This window comes from Monodon monoceros, unplaced genomic scaffold (assembly GCF_005190385.1).
Source record: "Monodon monoceros isolate NGI ecotype Baffin Bay Population unplaced genomic scaffold, NGI_Narwhal_1 Super_Scaffold_7, whole genome shotgun sequence".
Lineage (NCBI taxonomy): Eukaryota > Metazoa > Chordata > Mammalia > Artiodactyla > Monodontidae > Monodon > Monodon monoceros.
This window is the reverse complement of record NW_021703784.1, coordinates 32,426,074-32,451,034: the sequence shown is the minus strand read 5'-3', so window position 1 is coordinate 32,451,034 and position 24,961 is coordinate 32,426,074. Positions and strand designations below refer to the sequence as shown.

The 24,961-nt window shown below is 36.5% G+C and overlaps 1 protein-coding gene across 1 annotated transcript in view; it reads left to right on the top strand.

The window, feature by feature from the left end:
* The window catches only part of CNTN5 (contactin 5), a 1,393,643-nt gene that overhangs the window by 1,280,254 nt on the left and 88,428 nt on the right, over nucleotides 1-24,961 (top strand). The window contains exon 16 of the mRNA XM_029208299.1: nucleotides 13,011-13,169. Within this exon, the coding sequence (XP_029064132.1) occupies nucleotides 13,011-13,169 (159 nt within the window). The remainder of the gene's footprint in view (nucleotides 1-13,010; nucleotides 13,170-24,961) is intronic.

The window sequence follows — 24,961 nt, the reverse complement described above, 5'->3', positions numbered from 1 at the left end:
CATCTGTGTCTCAACTTCTGCCCTGCAAACCCGCTCATCTGTACCATTTTTCTAGGTTCCACATACATGGAACCTCTGTATGACAGTCTCTAGATCCATCCATGTCTCAACAAATGACTCAATTTCATTCCTTTTTATGGCTGAGTAATATTCCATTGTATATACGTACCACAACTTCTTTATCCATTAGTCTGTCAGTGGGCGTTTAGGTTGCTTCCATGACCTGGCTATTGTAAATAGTGCTGCAATGAACATTGAGGTGCATGTGTCTTTTTGAATTATGGTTTTCTCTGGGTATATGCCCAGTACTGGGATTGCTGGATCACATGGTAATTCTGTTTTTAGTTTTTTAAGGAAGCTCCATACTGTTCTCCATATTGGCTGTATCAATTTACATTCCCACCAACAGTGCAAGAGGTTTTCCTTTTCTCCGCAGCCTCTCCAGCATTTGTTGTTTGTAAATTTTCTGATGATGCCCATTCTAACCGGTGTGGGGTGATACCTCATTGTAGTTTTGATTTGCATTTCTCTAATAATTAGTGATATTGAGCAGCTTTTCATGTGCTTCTTGGCCATCTGTATGTCTTCTTTGGAGAAATGTCTATTTAGGTCTTCTGCCCATTTTGGATTGGGTTGTTTGTTTCTTTAATATTGAGCTGCATGAGCTGTTTATATATTTTGGAGATTAATCCTTTGTCCATTGATTCATTTGCAAATATGTTCTCCCTGAGGGTTGTCTTTTCATCTTGTTTATGGTTTCCTTTGCTATGCAAAAGCTTTTAAGTTTCATTAGGTCCCATTTGTTTATCTTTGTTTTTATTTCCATTACTCTAGGAGGTGAATCAAGAAAGATCTTCCTGTGATTTATGTCAAAGAGTGTTCTTCCTATGTTTTCCTCTAAGAGTTTTATAGTGTCTGGTCTTACATTTAGGTCTCGAATCTATTTTGAGTTTATTTTTGTGTATGGTGTTAGGGAGTGGTCTAATTTCATTCTTTTACATGTAGCTGTCCAGTTTTCCCAGCACCACTTATTGAAGAGACTGTCTTTTCTCCATTGTATATCCATGCCTCCTTTGTCATAGATTAGTTGACCATAGGTGCATGGGTTTATCTCTGGGCTTTCTATCTTGTTCCATTGATCTATGTTTCTGTTTTTGTGCCAGTACTATATTGTCTTGATTACTGTAACTTTGTAGTATAGTCTGAAGTCAGGGAGTCTGATTCCTCTAGCTCCGTTTTTTTCCCTCAATACTGCTTTGGCTATTCGAGGTCTCTTGTGTCTCCACACAAATTTTAAGATGATTTGTTCTAGCTCTGTAAAAAATGCCATTGGTAATTTGATAGGGATTGCATTGAATCTGTAGATTGCTTTGGGTAGTATAGTCATTTTCACAATATTGATTCTTCCAATCCAAGAACATGATATATCTCTCCATCTATTGGTATTATTAATTTCTTTCATCAGTGCCTTATAGCTTTCTGCATACAGGTCTTTTGTCTCCCTAGGTAGGTTTATTCCTAGGTATTTTATTCTTTTTGTGCAATGGTAAATGGGAGTGTTTCCATAATTCTCTTTCAGATTTTTCATCTTTAGTGTATAGGAATGCAAGAGATTTCTGTGCATTAATTCTGTATCCTGCAACTTTACCAAATTCATTGATTAGCTTTAGTAGTTTTCTGGTGGCATTTTTAGGATTCTCTATGTATAGTATCATGTCATCTGCAAACAGTGACAGTTTTACTTCTTCTTTTACAATTTGTACTCATTTTATTTCTTTTTCTTCTCTGATTGCTGGAACTGGACTTCCAAAACTATGTTGAATAACAGTGGTGAGAGTGGACATCCTTGCCTCATTCCTGATCTTAGAGGAAATGCTTTCAGTTTTTCACCATTGAGAATGATGTTTGCTGTGGGTTTGTCATATATGGCCTTTATTATGTTGAGGTAGGTTCCCTCTATGCCTACTTTCTGGAGAGTTTTTATCATAAATCGGTGTTGAATTTTGTCAAAAGCTTTTTCTGCATCTATTGAGATGATCATATGGTTTTTCTCCTTCAATTTGTTAATATGGTGTATCACATTGATTGATTTGCATATATTGAAGAATCCTTGCATCCCTGGGATAAATCCCACTTGATCGTGGTGTATGATCCTTTTGATGTGTTGTTGGATTCTGTTTGCTAGTATTTTGTTGAGGATTTTTGCATCTATATTCATCAGTGATATTGGTCTGTAATTTTCTTTTTTTGTAGTATCTTTGTCTGTTTTTGGTATCTGTGTGATGGTGGCCTCATAGAATGAGTTTGGGAGTGTTCCTTCCTCTGAAATTTTTGGGAGGGCTTTGAGAAGGATGGGTGTTATCTCTTCTCTAAATGTTTGATAAAATTCACCTGTGAAGTCATCTGATCCTGGACTGTTGTTTGTTGGAAGATTTTTAATCACAGTTTCAATTTCATTACATGTGATTGGTCTGTTCATATTTTCTGTTTCTACCTGGTTCAGTCTTGGAAGGTTATACCTTTCTAAGAATGTGTCCATTTCTTCCAGGTTGTCCATTTTATTGGCATAGACTTGCTTGTAGTAGTCTCTTAGGATGCTTTGTATTTCTGAGGTGTCTGTTGTAACTTATCCTTTTTCATTTCTAATTTTATTGATTTGAGTCCTCTCCCTCTTTTTCTTCTGAGTCTGGCTAGATTTATCAATTTTGTTTATCTTCTCAAAGAACCAGCTTTTAGTTTATTGATCTTTGCTATTGTTTCCTTTGTTTCTATTTCATTTATTTCTGCTCTGATCTTTATGATTCCTTTCCTTCTGCTAAATTTGGGGTTTGTTTGTTCTTCTTTCTCTATTTCCTTTAGGTGTAAGGTTAGGTTGTTTACTTGAGATTTTTCTTGTTTCTTGAGGTAAGCTTGTATAGCTATAAACTTCCCTCTTAGCACTGCTTTTGCTGTATCCCATATGTTTTGGATTGTCATGTTTTCATTGTCATTTGTCTCTAGGTATTTTTATTTTTATTTCTTCTTTGATTTCTTGAGTGATCTCTTGGTTTTTTTTGTAACGTATTGTTTAGCCTCCATGTGTTTGTGTTTTTTACATTTTTTTCCCTGAAATTCATTTCTAATCTCATAGCGTTGTGGTCAGAAAAGATGCCTGATATGATTTCAATTTTCTTATGTTTACTGAGGCTTGATTTGTGACCCAAGATATGATCTATCCTGGAGAATGTTCCTTGCACACTTGAGAAGAAAGTGTAATCTGCTGTTTTTGGATGGAATGTCCTATAAATATCAATTAAATCTACCTGGTCTGTGGTGTCATTTAAAGCTTCTGTTTCCTTATTTATTTTCATTTTGGATAATGTGTCCATTAGTGTAAGTGAGGTGTTAAAGTCCCCCACTATTATTGTGTTACTGTCCATTTCCTCTTTTAGAGCTGTTAGCAGTTGCCTTATGTATTGAGGTGCTCCTATCTTGGGTGCATATACATTTATAATTGTTATATCTTCTTCTTGGATTGATCACTTGATCATTATGTAGTGTCCTTCCTTGTGTCTTGTAACATTCTTTATTTTAAACTCCATTTTATCTGATATGAGTATAGCTACTCCAGCTTTTTTTTGATTTCCATTTGCATGGAATATCTTTTTCCATCCCCTAACTTTCAGTCTGTATGTGTCCCTAGGTCTGAAGTGGGTCTGTTGTAGACAGCATATATATGGGTCTTGTTTTTGTATCCATTCAGCAAGCCTGTGTTTTTTTTGTTGGAGCATTTAATCCATTGATGTTTAAGGTAATTATAGATAGGTATGTTCCTATGACCATTTTCTTAATTGTTTTGGGTTTGTTTTTGTAGGTCTTTTTCTTTCTTATGTTTCCCACTTAGAGAAGTTCCTTTAGCATTTGTTTTAGAGCTGGTTTGGTGGTGCTCAATTCTCTTAGCTTTTGCTTGTCTGTAAAGCTTTTGATTTCTCCCTCGAATCTGAATGAGATCCTTGCCACGTAATCTTGGCTGTAGGTTCTTCCCTTTCATCACTTTAAGTATATCATGCCCCTCCCTTCTGGCTTGTAGAGTCTCTGCTGAGAAATCAGCTGTTAACCTTATGGGAGTTCCCTTGTATGTTATTTGTCATTTTTCCCTTGCTGCTTTCAATAATTTTTCTTTGTCTTTAATTTTTGCCAATTTGTTTACTATCTGTCTCGACATGTTTTTCCTTGGGTTTATCCTGTATGGTACTCGCTGCTCTTCCTGGACTTGGGTGGCTATTTCCTTTCCCATGTTAGGGAAGTTTTCAACTATAATCTCTTCAAATATTTTCTCTGGTTCTTCCACTCTGTCTTCTCCTTCTGGGACCCCTATAATGCGAATGTTGTTGTGTTTAATATTGCCCCAGAGGTCCCTTAGGCTGTCTTCATTTCTTTTCATTCTTTTTTCTTTATTCTGTTCCGCAGCAGTGAATTCCACCGTTCTGTGTTCCAGGTCATTTATCCATTCTTCTGCCTCAGTTATTCTGCTATTTATTCTTTCTAGTGTAGTTTTCATTTCAGTTATTGTATTGTTCATCTCTGTTTGTTTGTTCTTTAATTCTTCTAGGCCTTTTTTAAACATTTCTTGCATCTTCTCAATCTTTGCCTCCATTCTTTTTCCAAGATCCTGGATCATCTTCACTATCATTATTCTGAATTATTTTTCTGGAAGGTTGCCTACCTCCACTTCATTTAGTTGTTTTTCTGGGGTTTTATCTTGTTCCTTCATCTGGTATATAGCCCTCTGCCTTTTCATCTTGTCTATCTTTCTGTGAATGTGGTTTTTGTTCCACAGGCTGCAGGATTGTAGTTCTTCTTGCTTCTGCTTTTGGCCCTCTCGTGGATGAGGCTATCTAAGAGGCTTGATGAGAGGGACTGGTGGTGGGTACAGCTGACTGTTGCTCTCATGGGCAGAGCTCAGTAAAACTCTAATCCACTTGACTGTTGATATGTGGGGCTGGGTTCCCTCCCTGTTGGTTGTTTTGCCTGATGCAAGCCAACACCGGAGCCTACCTGGGCTCTTTGGTGGGGCTAATGACAGACTCTGGGAGGGCTCACACCACAGAGTACTTCCCAGAACTTCTGCTGCCAGTGTCCTTGTCCTCATGGTGAAACCAAGCCACCACCCGCCTCTGCAGGAGACCCTCCAACATTAGCAGGTAGGTCTGGTTCAGTGTCCCCTGGGGTCACTGCTCCTTCCCCTGGTCCTGATGCACACACTACTTTGTGTGTGCCCTCCAAGAGTGGAGTCTCTTTTTCCCCCAGTCCTGTCGAAGTCCTGCAATCAATTCCCACTAGGCTTCAAAGTCTGATTCTCTAGGAATTCCTCCTTCCATTGCCAGACCCCCAGGTTGGGAAGCCTGATGTGGGGCTCAGAACCTTCACTCCAGTGGGTGGACTTCTGTGATATGTGTTCACCAGTCTGTGAGTCACCCACCCACCAGTTATGGGATTTGATTTTACTGTGATTGCACCCCTCCGACCATCTCATTGTGGCTTTTCCTTTGTCTTTGGATGTGGGGTATCATTTTTGGTGAGTTCCAGTGTCTTCCTGTCGATGATTGTCCAGCAGTTAGTTGTGATTCTGGTGTTCTCACAAAAGGGAGTGAGAGCACATCCCTCTACTCTGCCATCTTGGTTCATCAATAATATTTTAGAATATTTTTATAATACTGTATTCATAACAATCTTTCAGATTTACAAAGATGTAAAAAAGTTGTCTGTCCATAGACCTTAATACTCTAAGTTTCTAATAATGATGAGCCTTAGTATTAAATCATATGAAAATGTTTTCTTCATCTATGGACCTAGTCTTTCATTTTTATTACCAACCTACTCTACTCTTAACTGAAAAACAAAGCAAAACAAACAAACAAAAAAAACCCTGTTAACTCAAATATTTTGATTTAACAAAATAAGAGGCTGTCATATTGGATCGTTGTCTTACATGATAATTACTTTATTTTAAAACTTGTTAATTGTTACACAGCATTTCAAATTCAAAACAAAACTCCTTTCATCTTTCCACATCTCTTCTTCCTTCTTCTCCCTTCTCCCTTTCATCTCTTCTTCTACAGATATTTACTGAGGGACTAATATATACCAATTACCATGCTGAATATTCAGACAGATGGAATTTACATAAAAATAATTATAGCCAATGTAACAAGTGCTATAATGAGATGTCATATGTACTAATGTGCAACGTTATTACTGGCATTTGTTTTTTGTAAAAGATCTCTCTGCCCTGGATTTTAAACACACCTGGGGTTGGAACCCTATTTTGTCCTCCTATAAACCATTTCCCCCACCTTTCTCCCACCACTCAGCACAGTGCTTTCTACACACATACTAGGAATAAACAAATGCTTAGTTAAATAGAATATACTTAGAATAGTACATACATATCACAATATGGAGGCATTGTTTAAAATAATGACTTTTAAAATAATTTTAGAAGTAATACATACTTATTGTACAGAATTGGAAAATCCAAACAAGTATAAAGAATAAAATTTAAATCATTATAGCTTCAGCTCCAAGCAATAACCACCATGTACACTTTAATGCATTTCTTTCCAGTCTTTTCCTATACGCATTAGGCAAATTATTATTTATACATTTATATTAACATCTAATTTTGCATTCTGTTTTTTTTTGTGAACATTTCCCATATCATTAAAGTGTCCTAAATATTAGGCAGTTTAATGGCTGCCTACTATTTTATTTTAAGGTTTTATGATTTAAACATTACATGATTATTGGACAATTAATTATTTACAGTGGCTTGTAATTATACATAATTGCACAGCCACAATCAGCATCCTGGGTACATAAATCTTGTTCAGTGTCACTGTTTATTTTGCTAAGGACTATATTTGGGAAAATAGCCAAATATAAAGAAAAATACTTGGGGATTTATTAATTATGTTGTAAGTTCCATTTTTTGTTCCAGCTGAAGTTTTTAAAAGTATTTAGAGTAATTATTGCCTATTATTAAAAGAAATATATGTTTTTTAAGAGAAATAATTTAAATATTTTAGTAGAGATTTAATACTCAGAAAGGCAAATTATTTTATTTAAGTTAACTAATAGTTACTTTCCACAATATCTCTTACCATGCCTCACATGTAGGTGATCGTTAATTCTTTTTGAAGATATAAATGAATAGAATGGGTGAAATGGAACAGAAGAAATGGAACAATATGGAAGAACTTAATAAATGAATTATGTTGGTAATTATTCCTATTTGAATACAATAGCTAAATTTCAAGTCTTTTTTCAAAGCATGTTAAAGATTCTCCTGACAAATTCCCTACCTATGAACAAACTCTCAAATCAGACTATTTTGAAGTCTGTTCCAATTATCCATTGTTTCCCCAAAATTTGTGGCTTAAAATATCCATACATTATTTGCTCTCATGGTTTTGGCAGCTGACAGGCATAGCTAAGTTCTTAGCAGGGATTTCTCATGCACATGTGTCTAAAGGTGGCTGAAGCTGGAATCATTTGAAGGCTTCTTCACATGTCTGGTGCCTGGGCTGAGATGACTGGAATAGCTGAGGGCAAGTTGGATATCCCTCTCTCCATGGGATTCTCCAAATGGCTAGCTTGGACTTCCTGACAGAATGGTAGCTCAGTTTAATAGGACTTCTAACTAGGCAGCTGGATTTTCCCATAAGCATTTCAGGAGACATGGGATGAAGCTGCAAACTTCTTATGATTTCTCCTCAAAAGTTATGCTGTGTCACTTCTACCATTGTCATCTGGGTCAAATATAGGCATACTTCATTTTATTGTACTTTATTGCACTTTACAGATATTGCATTTTTTACAAATTGAAGGTTTGTGGCAACCCTGCATCAAAGAAGTCTATCAGCACCATTTTTCCAAAAGCATTTTCTCACTTTGTGTCTCTGTGTCACATTTTGGTAATTTTTGCAATATTTCAAACTTTTTTATTATTGTTATATTTGTTATGGCACTCTGCAATCAGTGATATTTGATACTACAATTGCAATTGTTTGGGGACACCATGAACTACACCCATATAAGAAAGCAAATTTAACTGATAAATGTTGTATGTGTTCTTATTACTCCACTGACCATCTGTCCCCCTATATCTCTCCCTCTCCTTGGGCCTTCCTATTCCCTGAGACACAACAATATTGATATTGGACTAGTTAATAACACTACAATGGCCTCTAAGTGTTCAAGTTAAAGAAAGGGTCGCAGGTCTCTCACTTTAAATCAAAAGCTAGAAATGATTAAGCTTAGAGAGGAAAGCATGTTTAAAGTTGAGATAAGCTGAAATCTATGCCTCTTGAATGCAAAGGAAAGTTTTTGAAGGAAATTAAAAGTGCTCCTCCAGTGAATACACAGATGATAAGAAAGCAAAACAGGCTTATTGCTGATATGAAGAAAGTTTTAGATCTGGACAGAAGATCAAACCAGCCACAACATTCCCTTAAGCCAATGCCTAATCCTGAGCAAAGCCCTAACTCTCTTCAATTTTATGAAGACTGAGGTGAGAGAGCTGCAAAAGAAAAGTTTGAAACTAGCAGAGGTTGGTTCCTGAGGTTTAAGTAAAGAAGCCATCTCCATAACATAAAAGTACAAGGTGAAGCAGCAAGTGCTGATGTAGAAGCTGCAGCCAGTTATCCAGAAGATCTAGCTAGGATAATTAATAAAAATGGCTCCACTGGATAACTTATTTTCAATGTACATGAAACATCCTTCTATTGGAAGAAGATGCCATCTAGGACTTTCACAGCTAGAGAGGAGTCGTCAGTGCATGACTTCAAAGCTTCAACAGGCAGGTTGACTCTCTTGTTAGGGGCTAATGCAGCTGGTGACTCTCAGTTGAAACCACTGCTCATTTACCATTCTGAAAATCCTAGGGCCTAAATATACTCTGCCTGTGCTCTATAAGTGGAACAACAAAGCATGGGTGACAGTATATCTGTTTACAACATGGTTTACTCAATATTTGAAGCCCACTGTTGAGACTTACTGCTCAGAGAAAAAAGATTTCTTTCAAAATATTACAGCTCAATGATAATGCACCTGGTGACCCAAGAGCTCTGATGGAGAGGTACAACAAGATTTATGTTGTTTTCATGCCTGCTAACACAATATCCATTCTGCAGCCCATGGATCAAGGAGTAATTTTGACTTTCAAGTCTTTTTATTTCAGAAATACATTTCATAAGGCTACAACTGCCATAGACAGTGATTCCTCTAATGGATCTGAGTAAAATAAACTGAAAACCTTCAGGAAAGGATTCACCATCTTAATTCCATTACGCACATTTGTGATTCATGGGAAGAAGTCAAAATATCAACATTAGCAGGAATTCGGAAGGAGGTGATTCCAACTTTTATGGATGACTGAGGGATTCAAGACTTTAGTAGAGGAAGATGTAGTGGAAATAGCAAGAGTACTAAAGTTTGAAGTGTAGGTTGTAGCCGTGACTGAATTCCTGCATTCTCATGATACAACTTTAACAAATGAAGAGTTGCTTCTTACAGATGTGTTAAGAAAATGGTTTCTTGGGATGGAAACTACCTTGGCAAAGGTGCTATGAAAATTGTTGAAACAATTATGAAAATTGTTTGGGAGGACTGACTCCAGTTTTGAAAGAAATTCTACTTTGGGTAAAATGTTATCTAGCATCATAGTATGTTACAGAGAACTCATTCATGAAAGGAAGAGTCAATCTATGTGGCAAACTTCATTGTTGACTTAATTTAAGAAACTGCCACAGCCACCCCAACCTTCAGCAACCACCACCTCAATCAGTCGGCAGCTGTCAACTTTGAGACAAGACCCTCCACCAGCTAAAAGATTATGACCTACTGAAGGCTCAGATAATGGTTAGCAGTTTTTAGCAATAAAGTATTTTTAATTAAGGTATGTACATTGCTTTTATAGAAATAATGTTATTGCACACTTGATAGACTATAGTATGATGTAAACATAATTTTATATGCACTTGGAAATCAAAAAAATTGTGTGACTTGCTTTATTGCAATATTAGCTTTATTATGGTCATCTAGAAAAAATTCCACAGTATCACTGAAGTATGCCTGTAGTCATAGGCCAACCCAAATTCAACGGGATTGAAAGAATAGGATTCACCTTTCAAAAAGGGAATGACCTGCACGTACAAGGAGGAAAGAAAGTGTTGGTGGCTATCTCATACACAGACTGCCACAAAGTCCTAAACAGTTTCTTCAATGTTATGTCTATCTCTACTACATAATTTAAATGTGCCATTCCCCAACACACACTTTTTCTCTTTCTTTCATTCCTTCAACTGAAAGTACTCCACAATTAACAGGGAAAGGAAGAAGGATCTCTGTAATCCTTGCTTTCTTGAACAAATCAGGCTTTACAATCAGATCTGAATTCAGAGCTCTGCTGTGCCATTCACTAGCAGAGCTACTTGGGTGAATAATTTCTCCTCACGAGAAGGGATTCTCTGATACCCACTGCCTAGTGTAACACCTAACATATAGTAAGGTTATTGACTATGTAACTTATTTATTATTAATCGACCAAACTAGCTCTTTGAGATTCCCTTATGTCCTCTATGAAATAGGGATTATAATGCCCACCTCACGGTGACATAGAAATAGGTGAACAAGTTAATGTTTGCAAAATACTTAATGACTTAATACAGTACAGTGAGGATATGATAGCTATTGGTATTATTATTACAGTTAATATTCTTATCTTTATTATCGTTAGACTCACTCCTCCATATCCATGTCACTGCAGTCTAACAACTTGTTAGACATCTTCAGTACCTGGATCTCATTTATCTTCCACACCTCATCCTTAGCTACCATTTTAATACTCTGAACTTTAATTTATATTGGTGACACATCAAACATATTCTTCCATAAGTCCTTGACCTAATAATTATATTTCCCATTTCATTCCAGATAAACACAAATTCTCATCAAAAGTTCCCTACACTTAAATCACAAATTCTACTATTTTCTTCTCACAATTTCTTATTCTTACATCTTCCCCTCATAAAAACCTGGTTTCCTGGACTCTGCTCTTTTATTCTAACTTTGTTGACTTGGTCAGTTCCACTTCAAAATTATGTTATTGAACCAAACTTGAACTCCAGGACTATTCCAAAATACTTATATTTCACTCTTCTTCATGTCTTTCCTCTTTATCATGGGCTTATTCAGACATTTTCCATTCTCCTCTAGCTCCCAATCCCATTCTCACCCAACAACCTTCACTTTCTGTGGATAATTTTTCCTTCTTTAGTGAAAAAAGGAGAACCTTCCCAAATGAGCTCTCCCAACTTCCCTTCTTAACATTTCAAAAGCTTTATCTCTCTATTCATTGTTTCTTCCTTAATTTCTCTAGAAGAAAAAAGTATGCCACTTCTCATGGTTATCCTCTACACGTTTGCTCACAATCCCAGTCTTTTGTCACCTTCCTGATGGAATAGTCCTTGTCTTCTAAGTCTTGAGTCTCTGCTAGCCACTGCTGGTTCTACTTACTCTTGATAAAACACTCATTTCTCATTTCCTAAAAATGTCATTCACTTGGTGATGTTTAAAAAACACTTTGTCCATCTCATCGTACCTTCCTTATTTTGTACTCAGAGGTCTTTACTGTCTCCATCTCTTTAGCATTCCACCATTTCTTAGCTCCTTACAGTCTAGGTCAGCCCTTACTGCTCAGACTTCATAATCCCCAAATCCAGAGAGCAACTTGCTACATAAGGACTAATTTGGAAAATAAAATATTTAAAGGTGGATTATATTTTTCATTGAAAATAAAAGCATCCTTGCAGCTTGCATTGTCCATATTTGGGAATAGAAAAATGTTAATAAGGAAACTGACATTGTTCTTAGCCACTAAAATATCAACACTCTATATATTTTTGAATGTTATTAGAAATCCCTGTTTTAGAAATAGTAATACAGAGGTATATTTCTCCTCATATCAGATCTTGGTTGTTTTTTGAAGCTGGAGTCTACGTGCACATCACTTGATAATCACTATTCTATACCAATTTTTTATGATCAAAAGGGGAATAATCTCTAATTCATCATCCTCTCACCCTCACCAAAAAGTCATCATCATTATCATCATCTAATCATTTTTCCATGTCTCACTTCTAGTATATACTCTTTCTTGGTCTGAAATCTCATTATTTCAGAGCCTTTCATTGTTCCCTGTTTGAATTTTTTTTGTTTTGGCTGTGTTGGGTCTTCGTTTCTGTGCGTGGGCTTTCTCTAGTTGCGGCGAGCGGGGACCACTCTTCATCACAGTACGCGGGTCTCTCGCTGTCACGGCCTCTCTTGCTCCAGAGCACAAGCTCCAGACGCACAGGCTCAGTAGTTGTGGCTCACGGGCCTAGTTGCTCCGCGGCATGTGGGGTCTTCCCAGACCAGGGCTCGAAACCATGTCCCTTGCATTGGCAGGCAGATTCTCAACTACTGCACCACCAGGGCAGCCCTCCTTGTTTGAATTTAAGCTACTTGATAAGTACATCACACTATTTGTACACTGTACTCTTCGTGAACATGAAAATTAGGCCCATACACCTGTAGGTTTGTGGTAATGATGGGATTGTTTCTGTTCCTGATAGCATTGCCTATCACTCTGTTGTTGCTTCTGTAAGCTGTGATTGATTTCAAGAGTCATAGTTGCTCCTGACATTCAAATCCTTGTATTTGTTTTTAATTATATTTTCCTCTTCTATAAAATGCAATGCTAACTGGTAGCTGCCTCCAAGCACAAAGTATTAGAAAAAAAAATCTAAACTATAATTAATTTATCCCCAGGAATCATGGAAACCAACTTGCATCTCATTTCCTTTTTACTGTCAACGTTCATTACTAAATATGTATTTCATTAAGATACTTACTAGTTTTGTTGGGTCCTTACTGGAAATACAATTTCTCATGGCTTGACCTTAACTTTATCCATTCCCTTTTGCTTATAGGTCCCCCAGGCCCACCAGGGATAGTGATCGTTGAGGAAATCACTGAGAGCACAGCCACACTTTCCTGGAGTCCAGCTACTGACAACCACAGCCCCATCTCCTCATACAACTTGCAGGCTCGCAGCCCCTTCTCCCTGGGCTGGCAAACAGTAAAAACAGGTAAGAGGCTCTAAGGCAATGTCAGACACCACCAGAGCAGCTTCCTATGTCATGAGCTATATTTGCTAACAATCTTAGTTGGATTATTTTGGATTCTGGAAATTTTGTTATTTATGACAACATTAATCATTGTTGCCTTCTTTTTATAAAGTCACCTTGCTTTCTTCTTTTCTCATTTCCCAAGGAAGGACCACATCATTTATCTTTGTTTATTGAAATAACCTTAGACTCACATAAAAGTTGCAAAAATAATACAAAGATTCCCTGTGGGCCCATCCCTCACCTTGCCCCAATGAAAACATTCTACATAACAATGGCACAATGATCAAATCAGGAAACTGACATTGATACAATGCTATAAACCACAGATCATATTCAAATTTCACCCTTTTTTACATGCAATATTTTTAGGGTATAGTTCCATAAAATTCTATGAAATTTTATTATATCTATTCAAATCGCTACCAAGACAGATACAGAACTGCTCCATTACTCCAGTTCCTTGGGCTACCCCTTTAGAGTCATACATCTGTTTTATTTATCAAAAGAAAATCTAACATAAAATCACATTATTTAAAACAATACAGCATTTTAATGCTTACTTCTAAGATGTGTGCCTTCCACTTGCGTTATTTTAAAAATAATTTTCTTCCCTGAAGGTTTTCTCATCACGTTATAACTAAACTTCCCTTCCCTCTCCAAATGTGGCTGTCTGCAAGGATATGTGAAATTACACTCAGTTGATAGTTATCACCAATTTAGCATATTGGTGAAAAAGTGTACAGTATCTATAAAATGTAATCTTCAGAAGCAGTTGTCCATACTGAGCAGGGATTTGTGATTTTATTTTCTATCTAAATATAAAATTGATTTACCTGCATAGAAGTGAAATATAAAGTCAGTAAAATATCTGAGTGCAGTAACCATAAAACTCAATCTGAATGTTATAGGAGTAAAGTGGTCAATCTCATTGCTTAAATAAATTAAATTTGAGCAGAAAATTGTTTTGGGGTAAAAATTTGAAATTTAGGGGAAAGAAAGTATATTCATCCACATGCAAAATACAATTTAGGTTTTTCTTTTTTTTCTTAATTTTATTTATATATTTATTTTACTTTGGCTGTGTTCGGTCTTTGTTGTTGCACAGGCTTTCTCTAGTTGTGGGGAGCTGGGGCTCTTCTTTGTTCGGGTGCACGGGCTTCTCATTACGGTGGCTTCTCATTTTGCAGAGCATGGACTCTAGGCACATGGGCTCAGTAGTTGTGGCACACGGGATTAGTTGCTCCACGGCATGTGGGACCTTCCTGGTCCAGGGCTTGAACTTGTGTCCCCTGCACTGGCAGATGGATTCATTTTTCCTTTCTTTTTTTAAACATCTTTATTGGAGTATAATTGCCTTACAATGGTGTCTTAGTTTTTGCTTTATAACAAAGTGAATCAGCTATAAACATACATATATCCCCATATTTCCTCCCTCTTGCATCTCCTTCCCACCCTCCCTACCCCACCCATCTAGGTGGTCACAAAGCACCAAGCTGATCTCCCTGTGCTAGGCGGTGGCTTCCCACTAGCTATCCATTTTATATTTGGTAGTGTATACATGTCCATGCCACTCTCTCAATTCGTCCCAGCTTACCCTTCCCACTCCCTGTGTCCTCAAGTCCATTCTCCATGTCTGCATCTTTATTCCTGTCCTGCCCCTAGGCTCTTCAGAAACATTTTTTTTTTGATTGCATATATATGTGTTAGCATACAGTATTTGTTTTTCTCTTTCTGAATTACTTTACTCTGTATGACAGTCTCTGAGTCCATCCACCTCACTACAAATAATTAAATTTTGTTTCTTTTTATGGCTGAGTAATATTCCATTTTATATATGTGCCACATCTTCTTTATCCATTCATCTGTCGATGGACATTTAGATTGCTTCTATGTCCTGGCTATTGTAAATAGAGCTGCAATGAATATTGTGCTACATGACTCTATTTGAATTATGGCTTTCTCAGGGTATATGCACTGTAGTTGGATTACTGGGTCATATGGTAGTTCTATTTTTAGTTTTTTAAGGAATCTCCTTACTGTTCTCCATAGTGGCTGTATCAATTTACATTCCCACCAACAGTGCAAGACGGTTCACTTTTCTCAACACCCTCTCCAGTGTTTATTGTTTGTAGATTTTTTGAGGATGGTCATTCTGACTGGTGTGAGGTGATACCTCATTGTAGTTTTGATTTGCATTTCTCTAATGAATAGTGACATTGAGCATCCTTTCATCTGTTTCTTAGCAATCTGTATATCTTCTTTGGAGAAATGTCTATTTAGGTCTTCTGCCCATTTTTGGATTGGGTTGTTTGATTTTTGATATTGAGCTGCTTGTAAATTTTAGAGATTAATCCTCTGTCAATTGCTTCATTTGCAAATATTTTCTCCCATTCTGAGGGTTGTCTTTTCATCTGGTTTATGGTTTCTTTTGCTGTGGAAAAGCTTTTAAGTTTCATTAGATCCCATTAGTTTATTTTTGTTTTTATTTCCATTTCTCTAGGTGGTGGGTCAAAAAAGATCTTGCTGTGATTTATGTCATAGAGTGTTCTGCCTATATTTTCCTCTAAGAGTTTTATAGTGTCTGACATTACATTTAGGTCTTTAATCCATTTTGAGCTTATTTTTGTGTATGGTGTTAGGGAGTGTTCTAATTTCTTTCCTTTACATGTAGCTGTCCAGTTTTCCCAGCACCACTTAATGAAGAGGCTGTCTTTTCTCCATTATATATTTTTGCCTCCTTTATCAAAGATAAGGTGACCATATGTGCATGGGTTTATCTCTGGGCTTTCTATCCTGTTCCATTGATCTATATTTCTGTTTTTGTTCCACTACCATACTGTCTTGATTTCTGTAGCTTTGTAGTATAGTCTGAAGTCAGGGAGTCTGATTCCTCCAGCCCCATTTTTCTTTGTCAAGGTTGTTTTGACTATTTAGGGTCTCTTGTGTTTCCATACACATTGTGAATTTTTTTGTTCTAGTTCTGTGAAAAATGCCAGTGGTAGTTTGATGGGGATTGCATTGAATCTGTAGATTGCTTTGGGTAGTAGAGTCATTTTCACAATGTTGATTCTTCCAATCCAAGAACATGGTATATCTCTCCATCTATTTGTATCATCTTTAATTTCTTTCATCGGTGTCTTATAGTTTTCTGCACACAGATCTTTTGTCTCCTTAGGTAGGTTTATTCCTAGGTATTTTATTCTTTTCATTGCAATGGTAAATGGGAGCGTTTCCTTAAATTTACTTTCAGATTTTTCATCATTAGTGTAAAGGAATGTGAGAGATTTCTGTGCATTAATTTTGTATCCTGCTACTTTACCCAATTCATTGATTAGCTTTAGTAGTTTTCTGGTAGCATCGTTAGGATTCTCTATGTATAGTATCATGTCATCTGCAAAGAGTGACAGCTTTACTTCTTTTATCCAATTTGGATTCCTTAACGTTCTTTTTCTTCTCTGATTGCTGTGGCTAAATCTTCCAAAACTATGTTGCATAACAATGGTGAGAGTGGACAACCTTGTCTTGTTCCTGATCTTAGAGAAAATGGTTTCAGTTTTTCCACCATTGCAAACGATGTTGGCTGTGGGTTTGTTATACATGGCCCTTATTATGTTGAGGTAAGTTCCCTCTATGCCTACTTTCTGGAGGGTTTATATCATAAATCGGTGTTGAATTTTGTCCAAAGCTTTTTCTGCATCTATTGAGATGATCATATGTATTTTTTCCTTCAATTTGTTAGTATGGTTTATCACATTGATCGATTTGCATATATTGAAGAATCCTTGCATTCCTGGGATAAACCTCACTTCATCATGCTGTATGTTCCTTTTAATGTGCTGTTGGGTTCTGTTTCCAATATTTTGTTGAGGATTTTCTCATCTCTGTTCATCAGTGATATTGTCTTGTAGTTTTCTTTCTTTGTGACATCTTTGTAGGTTTTGGTATCAGGGTGATGGTGACCTTGTAGAAAGAGTTTGAGAGTGTTCCTCCCTCTGCTATATTTTGAAAGAGTTTGAGAAGTATAGGTGTTAGTTATTCTCTAAATGTTTGATAGAATTTGCCTGTGAAGCCATCTGGTCCTGGGCTTTTGTGTTTGGAAGGTTTTTGATCACAGTCTCAATTTCAGTGCTTGTGATTGGTCTGTTTATATTTTCTATTTCTTCCTGGTTCAGTCTTGGAAGGTTGTCCTTTTCTAAGAATTTGTCCATTTATTCCAGGTTGCCCATTTTCTTGGCATATAGTTGCTTGTAATTATCTCTTATGATCCTTTGTATTTCTGCAGTGTCAGTTGTTACTTCTTTTTCGTTTCTAATACTGTTGATTTGAGTCTTCTCCCTTTTTTTCTTAATGAGTCGGTCTAATGGTTTATAAATTTTGTTTATCTTCTCAAAGAACAAGCTTTTACTCTTATAGATGTTTGCTATTGTTTTCTTCATTTCTTTCTCATTTATTTCTGATCTGTTCCTTATGATTTCTTTCCTACTGCTAACTTTGGGGGTTTTTGTTCTTCTTTCTCTAGTTGCTTTAGGTGTAAAGTTAGGTTGTTTGTTTGTTTCTTGTGGTAGGATAGTATTGCTCTAAACTTCCTTCTTAGAACTGCTTTTGCTCTATCCCATAGGTTTTGGGTCATTGTGTTTTATTTGTCCTTTTTTTCTAGGTATTTTTTGTTTCCTCTTTGATTTCTTCAGTGATCTCTTGGTTATTTAGTAGTGTATTGTTTACCCTCCAAGTGTTTGTATTTTTTACAGATTTTTTCCTATATTTGATATCTAGTCTCAAATCATTGTGGTCGGAAAAGTTAATTTATTTGATTTCAATATTCTTAAATTTACCAAAGCTTGATTTGTGACCCAAGGTATGATATATCCTGGAGAATGTTCCATTAGCGCTTGAGACAAAAGTATAATCTGCTCATTTTGTATGGAATATCCTATAAATATCAATTAAGTCCATCTTGCTTAATGTATCATTTAAAACTTGTGTTTCATTATTTATTTTCATTTTGGATGATCTGTCCATTGGTGAAAGTGGGGTATTAAAGTCCCCTAGTATTATTGTGTTACTGTCGATTTCCCCTTTGAAGGCTGTTAGCATTAGCCTTATGTATTGAGGTGCTCCTATGTTGGGTGCATAAACATTTACAATTCTCATATCTTCTTCTTGGATCGATCCTGTCATCATTATGTAGTGTCCTTCTTTGTCCCTTGTAATAGTCTTTATTTTAAAGTATATTTTTTCTGAGATGAGAATTGCTACTCCAGCTTTCTTTTGATTTCCATTTGCATGGAATGTCTTTTGCCATCCCCTTTCAGTCTGTACATGTCCCTAGGTCTGAAGTGGGTCTCTTGTAGACAGCATATATACAGGTTTTGTGTTTGTAATCATTCAGGCAGTCTATATCTTTTAGTTGGATCATTTAATCAATTTACCTTTAAGGTAGTGATTGATATGTAGTTCCTATTACCATTTTCTTAATTGATTTGGGTTTGTTATTGTCGGTCTTTTCTTTCTTTTGTGTTTCCTGCCTAGAGAAATTCCTTTAGCATTTGTTGTAAAGCTGGTTTGGTGGTCCTGAATCCTCTTAGCTTTTGCTTGTCTGTAAAGGTTTTAATTTCTCTGTCAAATCTGATTGAGATCCTTGCTGGTCCAGTAATCTTGGTTGTAGGTTTTTCCCTTTCACCACTGTAAATATGTCCTGCCATTCCCTTCTGCTTTGCAGAGTTTCTGCTGAAAGATCAGCTGTTAGCCTTATGGGGATTTCCTTATATGTTATTTGTTGATTTTCCCTTACTGCTTTTAATATTTTTTGTTTGTATTTAATTTTTGATAGTTTGATTAGTATGTGTCTTGGTGTGTTTCTCCTTGGATTTATCTTGTATGGGACTCTCTGCACTTCCTGAAATTGATTGACTGTTTCCTTTCCCATATTAGGGATGTTTTCAACTATAATCTCTTCAAATATTTTCTCAGTCCCTTTCTTTATCTCTTCTTCTTCTTGGACCCCTATACTTTGAATGTTGGTGTGTTTAATGTGGTACCAGAAGTCTCTGAGACTGTCATCAATTCTTTTCATTCTTTTTTCTTTATTCTGCTCTGTGGTAGTTATTTCCAGTATTTTATCTTCCAGGTCACTTATCAGTTCTTCTGTCTGATTTATTCTGCTATTGATTCCTTCTAGAGAATATTTAATTTTATCTACTGTGTTGTTCATCATTGTTTCTTTGCTCTTTAGTTTTTCTAGATCTTTGTTAAACATTTCTTGTGTTTCATCCATTCTGTTTCCAAGATTTTGAATCATCTTTACTATCATTACACTGAATTCTTTTACAGGTAGATTGCTTATTTGTGATACATTTGTTTGGTCTGGTGGGTTTTTACCTTGCTCCTTCATCTGCCGTGTATTTCTCTTTCTTTTCATTTTGTTTACCTTACTGTGTTTGGGGATCTTCTTTTTGCAGGCTCCATGTTTGTAGTTCCCATTGTTTTGGGGGTCTGCCCCTAGTGACTAAGGGTGGTTCATTGGGTTGGGTAGGCTTCCTGGTGGAGGGGACTAGTGCCTGTGTTCTGGTGGATGAGGCTGGTTCTTGTCTTTCTGGTGGGCAGAACTGTGTTTGGCAGTATGTTTTGGGGTGTCTGTGATCTTATTATTATTTTAGGCAGTCTCTCTGCTACTGGATGTTGTTGTGTTCCTGTCTTCCTAGTTTTCTGGCATAGGGTGTTCAGCACTGTAGCTTGCTGGTCATTCAGTGGAGCTGGGCTTAGCATTGAGATGGGATCTGTGGGAGAGCTTTTGCCTTTTGATATTACATTGATCCCTGAGGTCTCTGGTGGACCAATGTCCTGAACTCGGCTCTCCCACCTCAGAAGCATAGGCTGGACACCCAGCCAGAGCACAAGACCCCATCAGCCACATGGCTCAGAAGAAAAGGGAGAATAAAAAAGAAAAAATTAATAAAATAAAACAAAGTTATTAAAATTAAAAAATATATCATTAAATGTAAAAAAATAAAAAGTCATTAAAAAAGAAAGTAAGAAAGAAAGAAGAGAGCAACCAAACCAATAAACAAATCTATCAATGAAAACAAGTGATAAAAACTATACCAAAAAGGTACAAAAACAAAAAATAAACAGACAGAAAGAACCCTAGGACAAATGGTAAAAGCAATGATATACAGATAAACTCACACAAAGAAACATACACATACACACTCACAGAAAGAGAAAAAGGAAAAAAAAATATATCTATATTGTAAAAAAAAAGGAAGAGAGCAACCTAGTCAATAAAACAATCTACCAATGATAATAAACTCTAAATACGAAAAGAAGATAAAAATAAAACCAGAAACAAATTGGATTCAGAAAGCAAACCCCAAGTCTACAGTTGCTGCCAAAGTCCACTGCCTCAATTTTGGGATGCTTCATTGTCTATTCAGGTATTCCAGAGATTCAGGATACATCAAGTTGATTGTGAAGATTTAATCTGCTGCTCCTGAGGTTGCTTGGAGAAATTTCCCTTTCTCTCCTTTGTTCGCACAGCTCTTGGGCTTCAGCTTTGGATTTGGGCCCGCTTCTGCATGTAGGTCACCTGAGCGCATCTCTTCTTCAATCTGACAGGATGGTGTTAAAGTAGCAGCTGATTAGGGAGCTCTAGCTCACTCAGGCCAGGGGGAGGGAGGGGTACGGAATGGAGGGTGAGCCTGTGGCAGCAGAGGCCAGCGTGATGTTGCAACAGCCTGAGGCACGCCATGTGTTCTCCTGGGGAAGTTGTCCCTGGATCACGGCACCCTGGCAGTGGTGGGCTGCACAGGCTCCTGGGAGGAGAGGTTGGATAGTGACCTGTTCTTGCACACAGGCTTCTTGGTGGCTGCAGCAGAAGCTTTATCATTTCACGCCCATCTCTGGTGTCCTCACTGACAGCTGTGCCTCATGCCCATCTCTGGAGCTCGTTTATGCAGTGCTCCATACCCCCTCTCCTTGCCCACTCTTTTGGGAAGTCTGAGGTCTTCTGGCAGGTGTATTCTTAACCACTGTGCCACCAGGGAAGTCCCACAATTCAGGTTTTTCTTGCTGTTAGGTTCCTATATTAATTCATAGAATTCAGTATGATTATCTTTATAGTGTACTATACATGCGTATATATTTATCTTGTAATATATGTAATTGTGAGTATTAGACTCATTCCTGGCTCCATTTTAACCCTGTAATAATATGTAGAGTCAAGAAATTGGGGGAATGTCTATGTTCAGTAGATAATTCTGGAAAGGACAAAAATTCAGACCACATGAACAGGTTTATACAAGAATTCTTATAACCTCCATTTATAAGATGCTCCCACATCATCCTTAGTGTGAGAGCCCAAACCCTTTGCTATGCTGAGAGGAAATGGATTCACCTTCAGATCTCATGTTGTGCACTCAGGAAACTCATTCTCCTGCTTGTGGCTATGTTCCCTGCCCAGTCTTGCCACATTGCCTACAATACTTACTTCTTGGGAAGTTTCACTTGTGGGTACATTGCAATACATATATATGTTTCCTTGCTCATCCGTACCCATGTTCTTGTGTTTCTTACCTTAACACATGGTACGGCAATCCAGGACATCTAATCTTCCATATTTTCCTAGTTACTCTTATTTCTTGATTTCTTACATACCTTGACTCACCTGTTTCTACATTTTGTTGTTTGATAGATTAATAGATAATGATAGATAGATAGATATGTGTATATATATCTATATATCTTGTGCATATATATGCATATATACATATATAAACTAAAATATTTTGGCATAAGCTGGGAAAGACAAAAGCGAGGTGTGTGTGTGTGTTGGTGTTTGTGTGTGTGTGTGTTGTATGTATAGAGAGCTTAATTGTTTGGATTACATGCTATTTTAGGTATTTGTTTATTTATTTAGAAGTCCACGATATAAGGTTGCATTCTTATTTTTCTAATTTAATTTGAATGTTATAAATATTTTTGAGTAGAGAGTTCTTTTTAAATTCAGTTCAGCAAGTACTTATAAAAAAAATCTATGGTTGTACTGTATTTATAAGTAAATATATATTTTTCAGAAATATATTTCTATAAATGATCAATTTTATTTGCCCTTGAGAGTAATAGTTCTCTAGCAAGGAGTTCCTCAGCTAAGTTAGTCACACCTTTCTCTAAAACTCAGCATCTCTTGAAGCTACTGGTAGAGGCATTGCCATCCTCCAGGCCAGCCAAAGAGCAGTCCTCACCTTTTGCATGCTCTAAAGGAGATGTTTCAAATGTTTCCTGGGTTTTGCCCCTAACTCACACTGACCATAATTTTTTTCATGCCTGTGATAGGGAAAGAAGTCCTTCTGGATGCAAATCATCTCCACTGGGCAGCAGGTCTTTTGTTTTCATAGTTACTATCTCACCTAAATCAATTTCAGTAGAGATATGCTCTAATGTAGAAACATATGATAGAAAAAAAAAATTAGTTCTGCAGTTTGAACTCTCTGATGAAGTTAATGCAACACATAAGCTAGCATTTAAAAAGCTATTAAAATTCCGTTATATGCCAACATGAATACAAAGAATAATGAGTTCCTCATTTTTGACAAATGAAGTAATGAATCGCACATGGGCCTTCTAGCCGAGGACATCTGGAATTAACTTATCAATGCCACCCACCCAAAAATAAGACTTAAAACAGGTGACTGTGAATGGGGCTGTTTATTCATTTTGAAAGTATGAAAACAATCATAAGAAATAGATGATTTCACTTGCAAACCCCCTTTTCTGTTCAAACTACTTGTTTTTGATTTGAACACTTGCTTTCCTATTTGTATTACTGAGCAGTATTAGCTGACTTCGTTTTTTGACTATGTCTGATTAAGAATACCAAATCACCTATAATCAAAGAATCGATTGGCCTTTATTCACTTAATTCAAATATGTTTCTTAACTATTCTTCAATCAGTAGATATGCCTCCTCTTTGTGGATAGTTTCCACTGACTGATTGGTGGTTAAATTTATCAACTAAATAGGTTTATTGTTTTAATATAATTTAATTTAATTTAATTTAATTTTTGGATACAATTTTTTAACAGGAAAAGCATTTTAACAAGTTTTTCTCCTGGAATCAATATGCAGTCCTCCACTAAAGTTGCTGTGTGTTCTCTCTGAAGCAGAATAGTTTCTTTGAAACCAACTTGTCTCCAGAGTTCCAGAAAGACTAATTTTATATAAAGATACATGCAAGTCTTTAAAAATGCATCCTTTGATATACATTCTCCATTATCTTTAATCTCCACAATATTGCATTTGAAATAAAAATACTAATTTTATAAAAGTATTTCTATTCTAGTTCATATTGTATGTTATTTCATCTCAAATATTAATACCTTCAACTCTTTTTTTTTTGCAATTTTTTAATAGTCCTTACAAGTAGCAATGAATTCAGAATTCTAAACTTTCTTTTATCATTTTCAAAGAGAAATTAGAATTAAGGATGATGGAGAGGATATGGAATAGGGGTGGGAGTCTTTAGTTTTTGTTAACATCTTTATTGGAGTATAATTGCTTTACAGTGGTGTGTAAGATTCTGCTTCATAACAAATTGAATCAGCTATACATATGCATATATCACCATATCTCCTCCATATTGAGTCTCCCTCCCGCCCTCCCTATCCCACCCCTCTAGGTGGTCACAAAGCACCGAGATGATCTCCCTGTGATATGCGGATGCTCCCCACTACCTATCTATTTTATATTTGGTAGTGTATACATGTCAATGCCACATTCTCACTTTGTCCCAGCTTATACTTCCCATACCCTGTGTCCTCAAGTCCATTCTCAATGTCTGCATTTTCATTCCTGTCCTGCCCTTACATTCTTCAGAACTTTTTTTTTTTTAGATTCCATATATATGTGTTAATATACAGTATTTGTTTTTCACTTTCTGAATTACTTCACTCTGTATGACAGTCTCTAGGTCCATCCACCTACTACAGAAACTCAGTTTGTTAATTTTTATGGCTGAGTAATATTCCATTTATATATATGCCATGTCTTCTTTATCCATTCATCAGTTGATTGACACTTAGGTTGTTTCCATGCCCTGGCTATTGTAAATAGAGCTGCAATGAACATTGTGGTACATGACTCTTTTTGAATTATGGTTTTCTCAGGGTATATGCCCATTAGTGAGATTGCTGGGCCATGTGGTAGTTCTATTTTTACTTTTTTAAGGAATCTCCATACTGTTCTCCATAGTGGCTGTATCAATTTACATTCCCACCAACAGTGCAAGAGGGTCCCGTTTTCTCCACACCCTCTCCAGAATTTATTGTTTGTAGATTTTTTGATGATGACCATTCTGAATGGTGTGAGGTGACACCTCATGGTAGTTTTGATTTGCATTTCTCTAATGAATAGTGATATTGAGCATCTTTTCATGTGTTTGTTGGCAATCTGTATATCTTCTTTGGAGAAATGTCTATTTAGGTCTTCAGCCCATTTGTGGATTGGTTTGTTTGAATTTTTGTATTGAGCTGCTTGAGCTGCTTGTAAATTTGGGAGATTAATCCTTTGTCAGTTGCTTCATTTGCAAATATTTTCTCCCATTCTGAGGGCTGTCTTTTCGTCTTGTTTATGGATTCCTTTGCTGCAGAAAAGCTTTCAAGTTTCATTACTTTATTATTTTATTACTGTGGTATAGTCTGAAGTCAGGGAGTCTGATTCCTCCAGCTACATTTTTCTTTCTCAAGATGAATTTGGC